This window comes from Clupea harengus, chromosome 21 (assembly GCF_900700415.2).
Source record: "Clupea harengus chromosome 21, Ch_v2.0.2, whole genome shotgun sequence".
NCBI classification, from domain to species: Eukaryota; Metazoa; Chordata; class Actinopteri; order Clupeiformes; family Clupeidae; genus Clupea; species Clupea harengus.
The window spans coordinates 18871952-18882499 of NC_045172.1; the positions used below are offsets into that span (position 1 = coordinate 18871952).

The 10548-nt window shown below is 42.5% G+C and overlaps 1 protein-coding gene across 2 annotated transcripts; it reads right to left on the minus strand.

Moving 5' to 3' along the window:
• Positions 1-443: 443 nt before the first annotated feature.
• LOC105911978 (protein boule-like) lies at positions 444-7256 on the minus strand. Of its 2 annotated transcripts, none has more exons than XM_012840888.3 (12): positions 6816-7256; positions 5389-5431; positions 4641-4769; positions 4352-4443; positions 4188-4242; positions 3580-3655; positions 2846-3003; positions 2452-2538; positions 2153-2200; positions 1726-1854; positions 1326-1427; positions 444-1087 (listed from the first exon to the last, which is right to left on the minus strand). In XM_012840888.3, the coding sequence occupies exons 2-12, from the start codon at positions 5401-5403 to the stop codon at positions 929-931; spliced, it is 1050 nt and encodes a 349-aa protein (XP_012696342.2). In that variant the 5' UTR covers positions 5404-5431; positions 6816-7256; the 3' UTR covers positions 444-928. The 2 variants fall into 2 exon arrangements, with proteins under 2 accessions (XP_012696342.2, XP_031414295.1); XM_031558435.2 differs by having other exon boundaries at positions 2846-3006.
• Positions 7257-10548: the final 3292 nt, after the last annotated feature.

Consider the following 10548-nt stretch of genomic DNA (forward strand, 5'->3'; position numbering starts at 1 on the left):
GGTAAGACAGATGCCTTAAGATTTCTACTTTCAGGGTGAATAGTAGGAGCCATGTGGTGATGATATGGCAGAAAGACCCCATGGTGCTTTGTATTATATGAGCAATGTGTTTTGTGGGTCTCCTAACAGCCATCACTTAGACATTAATAGATTACTGATTTCAAGAAGATCACTGAAAATGAGAGAACCAAAAAGTTTAAGATGGATTTAAACATCTCAGTGCAAATATTAGTCTTTCCTTAAGTTTGTCAGGGCTTGTAAGATGTCCCCCCAGAGCTGGATAAAGCAGGCTGGTATTCATTGCCTTCATCCCTGAGTTTATCTTAAGGGTCAGGGGTTTTATGTGAAGGTAAAGAACAGAGACACCTAGAGGTGACCTGAACAAAGGGGTGCGGTGTGGGTACAGGGAAGCCAGGTGTATGTGTGTGTGTGTGTGTGTGTGTGTGTGGGGGGGGTTGTCATGTGACGCAGAGAGGGGCTCTTACATTGGAATAGAGGACTTTGAAACACTGGGTGGCAGGTAGAGCGCCACCCACAGGTGATCTAGACAGAGGAGTGCGTTGTGGTTTAAGGCACAGGCGGTGACAATAAAGCAGTTGGGACCTGACTGAGGAGTGGGGTGCGTTATATGGCATACGGTTGGTGGGAGAAGGAGGAGGAGTGTGGAGAAAGTCTAAGGCACTGGAGGGTCTCCACTGTCTACATGCAATCTGGACAGCAGAGTACAGTGACTACTAAGAAGCCAAGAGTGGCGTGACTTCAGGCAGCTGCGAGGACAGTTGCCAGCTGGAGCCGCCTGTTGGACGTTTGAGAGGACAGATATGGAGAGGTGGCGCGGCGTGTAGTAGGGAGTAGCCCTTCAGCTGGAGCAGGAGAAGGTGCAGTGGAGAATGGGTCGGGGGTGGTGGGGGGGCAGGGTAGGTTCTGTTTACCCGAGTGGCTCAGTAGCTTGCGAGGCGGAGAGCTCGGCCAGCTCAGCGGCGTGGTCCTTACGCAGGTGGGTGTAGTGGGGGCCGCGGCTGCACCGGCCCTTGAGATTGATGGGGGAGTGAGGAAACCCTCGCCTGGTTGGGTGGAACCTCTGTTCCTGTATCAATTGTCACCAACACAGACACACACACATACACAAACACAATACTAATATTGAGTCACATTTTAAAGACAGGAAACCTTGCAGGATAAAAGCACAACAGTAACTCAACAGTATAACACAGGAAAATGACTTTAAATGTAGGCATCAAAACAAAACTACCAATTGGCACTATCAGGTACAAAGACAAAACACAATGAAGCAAAAACAAAACTTAATTCCTGTGAACTCTGACCTTTCCTGTTTCTTGGTGCATCATAATGGGTCCCATTCCTGCTGGATTATGTAGGTACAGCTGGTGATACGCTGGCTGAACCATGTGATCCATGTGGGTTTGCTGAGGGTGGCATACCGCAAAACAACATGGTAAACAAGACTTCACAACGTATGAAATATTCTAACAAAGCCAATCCATTCATATTATGTTACACAAAGTCATACTGCACTTCACTGGCTTTGGACCTGCACGTGCATAATAACTATAAAGTTTAATGTCATCTTAATCATTCAGTGATTTGCAGTCAAAAACTTTGCAATCAGTTTTTGTGAGCAGCTGACTGGGACACATTTCACTGATACTGAGTGAAGCTGATCCAGATCAGGTCAGAGTCTATGCTACTCTGTGGGCGGCGTACCTCAGGCATGGAGGCTTCTGTCAGGGGGATGGAGGTCTGGATGCAGCCCCCGTCGGCAGGCATCTCTACAGGCTGGTAGCGCAGGTCAGAGGGCTGCACGTACAGGACAGGGCTAGAGGGCACTGGAGACTGCACACACACGCACGCACGCACGCACGCACGCACGCACGCACACACACACACACACACACACACACACACACACACACACACACACACACACACACACACACACACACACACACACACACACACACACAAACACATTCACACACACAAATGGGTAAACAAAGGAACACACAAACACGCGCATGAGCAAACATACAAAGACACACACATATACAAACACAGAGGACATGGTGTTCAGCTGCACCACCGGCATGTCTAGTGCTTTTACACATTGACACATTCTGTGACGTCACACTACCTGGGGGATGTTCCACTGAAGGGTTGTGGGCACGCACTGCGCAGGAGCCTAAACGCAGTAAAACACAGACGAAACCATATTCACCATGACAACAGTGCTACAGAAACAAAACAATATCTACACAATACACTATTTCATTTCTAATCAACACGATACACACAAAATGACACAATAATCTGTATGTAAAACTTTTAACTTCATTTCGTAGCAAACATATTCGATGTGAATACTGTCACACTGGTGTAACGTGTCACAAGTGTTGGAGGGAATGGCGACCAGAGGCCTGAGGAGGGCCTCACCTGGTAAGCATGGTGGTAAGCAGGCTGAGGGTAGACTGGAGGAGCAGGGTGGGCCACCATGACAGGGGACCCAGACATAGATCGAGACTGAAAAACACACACACCCAACCAGATGAAAAAAACGTTACTTGGTGATGCACTGATATTAAATCTGTTTATCTGGGTGTACAGCATCTTTAAGTGTTAGTTATATGGAAAAAATAAATGCTTACAGTAAAAAATTATAATAATAATACTTAATAGAATTATAGTAGTATTAATAGAATATAAAAACTATAGTGGCAGTATTATAGCAGTATTCATAGTATTAATATAATAATTTTTAATGTATAAGGTCAAAGAGTGTGCCCAACAGTAAGGGAAAAGCCCCTGAAGCCCTAAGTATGGGACTTACAGGCCAATGTGAGGCAGAGGTGGTCATCTCAGGAGGATGGAAGTAGGCCACCCCGTTGTGGTATGTGTAGGGATAGCCTGTGGGGGTGGTGAGGTACATGGTGTTGCACGGTGCAGGGATGGCCATGGCAGGGTTGAGGTTGGGCACAGCAAATCCACCTGCTGAATCAAAGGGTCCGTTAGCCTAACCTAATGTTTTCGCAGCATGGTAACGTCGCACATTACCGTAAATGTTATTTTAAAAGGCTGTTCGAAACCAAAGTTCTTAGAAGATGCCTTCACTCGAAAGCCATGCCTTGTGAGACACCTGTCTATTTCGGCAACGAGGCAACAAGGCAGCAGTCTGTTTCGAACGGACCGAAAGAGCCATGTGCAGAGATGAGGCACACACCCAGACACACACTCTAGGTTATTTTTAACTATGTTCTCACTATGTACTGTGGCACTCTGAGATTCAGGTGGATGTAGAGTGTGCTATAAATTAAATTAATTATTATTATTATTATTATTATGTTTCACCCAAGGAGCATGTACAAGCCAAACTTTAAAAAGGCGTAGAGATTAATGATGTCAAAAAGTTTAACTAGCATGAAATAGGCCCTTAATACACAAATACAAATATTTGTTGAAGGACAGGGAATATTCAGGAAAATGTATGGAGATGCACATTATAAATACTAAAGTACATTTCAAAAGCATGATATTAACTACAAGAACTACTCCACTGTCTCTTACAGTGCATGCCCACTTGCTGCTTGCGGATGGCCTGGCCAATGTTGAGTCTCTTGTCCCGAAAGAACAGTCTGTCAGCCTGGAGCATGGGAGAGAGAGAGAAAGCAAGAAAGAAAAAGAAGAGAGAGAGGCAAACACAAACGGGTAAAGAGGGAAAAAAAGCAGAGCGAGAGAAGAGGGAGGGGCAAAACACAAAGCAATAGCAGGGAAAGTGAGAGAGAAAGAGAGAGAGAGAGAGAGAAAGAAAGTAAGAAAAGAAACAGGACATCAGGTGGGTGCAATGGTTAGAGAGAAGGAGGCCACAAGTTGGGTGTGTCTCAAGTGCACTCAGTCAGAAGCATTAAACCCACCATATGTAACCAACACCGTGATAACTGCCTTGGCATGGCCATTGGATTAACCAGAGGGTCATCTGGCCAGGCTAACACGCTAATGTGGCTAACAGACACTAAATGCAGCAGGCAGAAATAGCTGTGCAAATGCATAACTATTTTAACATGTAGAGAAGACCCCAACTCTTGATATGAAAAGATTTGTAACTGGAATTCTGCTTAAGCTACGTGCTATTTGTGTTTAAAGGATTAAAGTCAAAGTGGACGGATTCGACGTACTTCCTTAAGGATATTCTGGGCATCTTCTTGAGTTTCAAAGGTGACAAAGCCATACCTAAAGTTCAGGCAAAAGACCATACAAAAATAAATACTTCTCAAATTAATATGTGCACTATAAAAACAGCAACTACAAAAAAATGAAATGCTATCACAATTAAGTTTACCCCTTTGACACTCCAGCACGATCAATGACAATCTTTACTTCTTTGACAGCACCGTGCTGGGAGAAAAAACACCTCAAATCGCTCTCATTTGTCTGTGAACACATCAAAGTTACACGCAGACATAACAAATGGCGTGACAGTAAACAATTAACAGACTATTTACACACAAAATATAAATGTACTTTGTATGCATATGCACAGTGCTTCTTTCATGCAAGCTGTGCATCTGTGCAAGATTATAAGCAAGAGCAAGAACATCAAAAGCTTACATGCATAGCCAGATACCCACCTTTATGTCAATTCCACCAACAAATATGCGATTTGGAATTACTCTCCCAAACCGAGGAGCATGATGTAAGGTTAAGGGCGCGTTGTGGTCCGAAGAGACAGAACTCTGGGATGAAGGGCTGGTCTGGGTCTGGTTGCAAGAAAACTTCAGTGAGACATTTTTGTTCACTGTCACAAATTAACATTACGCGCATTTGCTAGTGGTTCCTCAGCTGTGCTAGAATGAACATCTAGACAGCACTGACAATAAAATGATAAGTCATGAACTTGCTAGAGTTTAACTCATTTTACCAATACGAACTTGTGAGTGCAGATATCCCCAACTGCCTTAAATGAAGCAATATAATATGTTGTTTATCTAGTTAACTTTAGCTAACTGGAATAAATATCTTACTGGCTAGCCTCTCAACAATTCAACAGTGGTGATCGACAGATAACTTAGAGGTGGAACCTAACTATAAAATCTACAGCCTACTCTTGTTCAGCCGTTAAAATACAGAGGATACCAAGTCAAATAAACACAAGATGACTTTATCATCGCAGTAACTATATGCAAAAGCAAAAAGCAATTATCCAAAAATGTGGTAATAAATGTTCCACTTCGTTTTGATAAAGAATGAACTCACATTAGCAACTTTCTCTTGCTAGATCTACTGCTAACTAGCCGGGTCTGCTATTAGTTGGCTAATAAGAATGATAGCGATAGGTAAGTTAGCGAATTCGGCCAGAGAATCTTCTCATAAACTTACCGATGTGTCATCCATGTCAAAGAGAAGGATGGTTGGCACCAATCTAATACTCACAAAAAATAAATTAAACAAATAATGTGTAAATTGATGTCAGTTATGTTTTTTAACCGACCAATTAATAGACTAACCAGTTTACTAGCTACTGGTTCTGGTCGCCAAAGCACAGCCCTTCATCGGCCCAGGGACTGTGATTACTTACTCAGTAAGGCTAGTTGGTCTAGTCTAGAACAGGAGAACTGGTAGTGGCAAATGCACACAAAGTTATTTTGTGCTGACACAATCTCAATAACATCTGCATTTCCATGCCATTTTAATTTAATTATTTCATGAAATCCTCTGCAATATAGAGCAGCCAGACTCAATTAAATCATTCTTCTTTGGTTTCTAATCATTATTATTTCTGACTAATTTCCCCTCATTAGATGTCAAAGTGGAACATTCCAATTTGAAACAGTTTTGAATGTGGCGGGAATGTTAATGTTTTGTTAGGTTTAGACATAGCGGTCTTAAAAGAAAATGAAACTTTGTTGATATAATTTTTTCATTTTTTAAAACACATTTTTTGATATTGGAGATATCAAATCAGACCCGTTTGAAGTTCACTTTTATTGAGTGATTTGAGTTTGTGTACCGCTTTAGATTAGCTGTTATCCCGTTTTGACCAGCTGTGTAAAAAGAGGCCCATGTTATACCCCTTTAAGAAACTAAACGGGAAGAGGGGATTTTAATGGATACAGCACCTGTTGCTGTCTTCAAATCTCCCTTCTCTATTGCTACATTGACAGCGATGGAAACTGGTGAGTGAGCTGACTTGAGCACAACGAAAAAAGGAGCAGAGCAGATTCCCCCAAATGACCAAAATAACAACAAGAAACAGCATAGGCTTCTAGATACTGGCCATGTTTTTGACAGAAAGAAGAATGAAGAATTGAGGCACAGCCTTCAAGAAATGGAATCTGTCTTTTGCACATTCTTTCATCTAAGGGCTAACATGGAGAAAATATTAACTCAGGACTGGTGCAGAGTAACACTCAAAATGGTAGGCCTATGATGCAGATATCCATATTAAAATAAGTATTGTTTTGTTCTCTCCAAACATGTGTAGGTGACGTTTTTTACATGTAGCCTGTAAATGTGTTGTATGTTCTTTGATTGTAAATGTCATACATCACTGATAGTCACTAGCCTGTCATGGGTAGTGTTTGCACACTTTTGAAAACCCTTTAAAAAAAATATCTTGCATGAATAGAATTGCTCAAATAAATATTTTGTCACATAAGAATATAAATGGAAACAGATTTTGTCCCTTGATATCTTTTTTCCTTTCCTCTAAAACATGCAGGATCATGTATTTAGGTGCAGCTCTAGTATCGTGCAATTTATTAACCGACAATGCACAGACTACTGCACACGTCTCCTCATCTTACCTGAAGGGGTATGGCTGCTGATGGTGTCAGGTATGGTGGAGATATAACGCCGATGTAAAGACGTATGACATTTGGCAGTAGACATCAGTCTCTCAGACTGCGATCTATTAAGTCTTTCTCCATGGCCCTGAGAGAGGCAGTTTGGAAGGCAAAAAAATGAAAAGTGGTGTTTCTGTGAGTGGGTGTGGGTGTGTGTGTGTTTTTGAGTGTGTGTGTGTTAGGATAGGGGAACTGTGTCACTCTACTCTCAGTGGCAGGGACTTACATTCCAGGTCAGTATCAGTTACCAGCTTACCCAAGCCCTGAGTCGAGCCCCCATACTGTCACACATGCCGACACACAAGTCTCCTCTCCTTACACGTCTTTTCTGTCATCTGTTCTCCTTTGACCCCTCGTTCCGCCATCTGTGTCATTCTCTCCCTTGGTTAGCCCTTGGTTGGCACCTCCTTTTCACGACCACGGCCATGTAATGACGGCCAACGGTAAATTAATCTCTGTTAGAAAATGTCAGTTAAATGAATCATCCCTGAAGTGGTGGGGTCATTTAATCTGAGTGAGCAAAAAAGTGACTTCACACATTTGGTTTCTTTGGAAAGCGTGTGATATCAAGAGTTATGTTAAGAGACAAAACAAGGAGATACGCATATTACATACTGATGTCATTTCACTTCAAAATGGTAGTTTTGTGTAGATTATCCCGAGACAGCCATGGACGTAAAGATTGCTGCTTGGACCAGAAAACAGGCTATACAATTGTTGTTGGTGCATCTTCAGAGCACTTGAAAATAAGTTCTGCCATCGACTTCCTTCCTCTGTTACAACAGTTGTAGCCAGCTGTAAAAAATAAAATTCAGTCATTAAAATAAAACTGACGCCATGAGTGGCCATGTATGGGTGGTTGCCTAATGTCCAGAAGAAGACAGCGAGTTGACGGGAGGCCCCAGGTAACGCTGTGTCTCAACACTTTAACATGCACACTGCTATTAAAACCCAGCTGATGCAGCCTAAGTGCACATCATGCCACCTTGAATTTAATTGTAGATTTTCAAGGGCCTTCATTTTCCTCTCAATGAAGAGTCTCCAAATTGCATGTTATTTTTGCCCATTTTAAACCACAACAAAAGGATGGCAACAATTGCACAGTGTGGCTCCTCTCGAACACAGGGGCAACAAATTACCTCTGCTCTTAAGAGGGTGAGGTGCCGGTGCTTATGTGATTGAAAAGTTTTTTCCTCCGAAGTTTGCAGTTGGTATAGTGTTGACTGCTTAACAGCAGTGTTCGTCAGCGAGAAGAAGACCTATACTGTGATTTCAGCACATAAAGTTTGCTGTCAGTGAGTAAGATGGAGCAATTATTCTGTGCTTTCCTTTGTACCATTGTACCGTTCTTTCTTTCCCTTTCTTTCCTTCCTTCTTTCTTTCTTTCTTTTTTCTAAAGACTTTTATAGTGCAAACATGAAAACCTATATTATGACATTCAGTAATGGTGGTCAGATGCTGGAGTTGGATTATCCTGGTAGAAACAAATGATTACCCTGCGGACATCAGTTCAGAAGAAGGCAATCAGGGATCAGTTATTTTGTGTTGGCTAATAAAAAGGGGAGAGTGAAGCACATGTGTCTTCCATGGAGTTATCATACAGACTTCATCGTGTGGCGTGTATGACTAAAGTGACTTGCTTTTACATTTGTATCCTCACTGAGTGCTCTTTGAAGCAAAGCTCGTGGTGGCTTACTTGCACATTCCCTGGGCTTAATGTATTAGCTGAGCTACTACTATTTAATAAGTGAAAATGTTCATCTATTTTCATGCTTGTAAAATCTATCCATGGTTGGCACACGTTCATTTTAAATTATAAAATCATTTTTTTTTGTATTAGTGCCATTATCATGTTTATTGAAAGTTCCTTATTCTTATCCAGATTTCTGTTCTTTTTTTCCCCATAAGCAGTACCTCTGCAAACATCTTTGACCTCCTCCTCACCTCCTCTGTCTTCCCACTGCTCATTTAAAAGGTAGGGAGTTTACCACATAATTATCCCCCTCCCCCCACCCACCCACACACCTTCCTATCTCTCTTACTGGGTGCGTAGAGCTCCCAACGCCATCTCTGACTCTTTTCGGCCCAGCGGTAAGACAGGACCGAGGGGCCCGTGTTGGTAATAGTCCAGCCTCTTTAATTGCTGCCCAAATGTGTCAATTGGAGTTTGACTGTGTTAAATGGAAAGATTCTTCGGGGTAATTATGGCAATCTTCCTCCTGCTGTACCTTTATCAGCACAAAAACATGATTACAGGCAGGGCCATCACGAACGCACAGCGCCAAGGCTTTTTAACCACAGAGAGCCCGGCAGGGAAACAAGAGGCGACAGGGGTAATAAGAGGGGGATTAAAAGGAAGGCGTTGAGGGAAAATGGCCTGAAATGTGAATTTGCTCTGTCCCATATTCGCAGCGAAACGCTTCTTGAGTCCTGTCATACTCTACGGATGTATCAATGTAAAACCTGCATTTTGATGCGACTTGTTTTTTTCGGCCCTCTTGATATCCTTCAGCAGTGTTCTAGGCTCACAGAGACATGTATCTGTCACAGTCTGGACTCCTATGCTGGGGACGAGGTGTTGAGGCCTCCTCATGTGGGAGAACACAGTTGACATTGACTGTGTGCACCTCGGGGTCTGCTCTGTGTAACCATTAGGGAAAGAGGCAGGTCGATCAATTAAACCAAGACCCCTACCCAAACAGCCATCCATTACCCTCTATGGTGCTGGGCATCTGGACTATGTGAAAAATCTGAACCTACAAAAAATACTAGCTTGTGGTTAAGTTGGTGGTTAAGCCACAGAACCGGAAGTGGGAATCTGCATGCCTTCTAAAAGAACTGTAGAGAAACTTTCATGTACATTAAAATACCATAACCATCACACTCCCCCTCTGCTAGACAGGAATTCTATAATGACTACTGTATGTACATGCAGTATATGCTACAGACCAACACATATGCTAATGTATTTCTAAACACTTCCCACAAACACCAATGTGTGTGGCAAATATAGATATTACAGGGTGTGTCACCGAGCATGATCTCAGCCCATTCTTGTCTTGCACACACAGAACAATCTGAATTTATTTGTAATCAGAGGGAATAAAAGTGCGTCGTTTCAATGGACAGAAACCCAGAGCAAGAAGGAGTAAATGATATGAGCTGAGTGACATGAAGCGTCCAGAGGTCAGATTGATAATGAGAGGGCCTCGTGATGGCCCTCAGAGCTGTTTTTTCTCCTCAGACACTTGGGATCAGAATTTCGGTGGTTTTCCAAACATTGGTTTTTGTTCTGTTCTATAATTACGATACAAAGCTCTAAATTTCCCCCTTTTCAACTTTTGCCTGTTTTTGCACTGGGCATTCCTTTGGAAAATGAAAGAATCTCTTCACAGAGTACAATACCAGAAATGACTGGTTTCAGCAAACTTTGCAAAGGCGTGTCTGAATGAACTAAACCACTGACCTGTGGCTTCAGTGGAATAGTTCTGTTTACTCGTGTGTACATCTGTACGTTTGTGGAGTTGTAAAGTTGGCACTATCCTGAGGTTTGAATATTATCTTGTAGATTATTCTCTCTCTCTTTCTCACCTACTATTTATTTCTTGTTTCTCTTTTTTCTATCTCTCTCTCTCTCACACACAGACACACACACACACACACTAACACACATCCTGTTTCAATCTGGCATCCC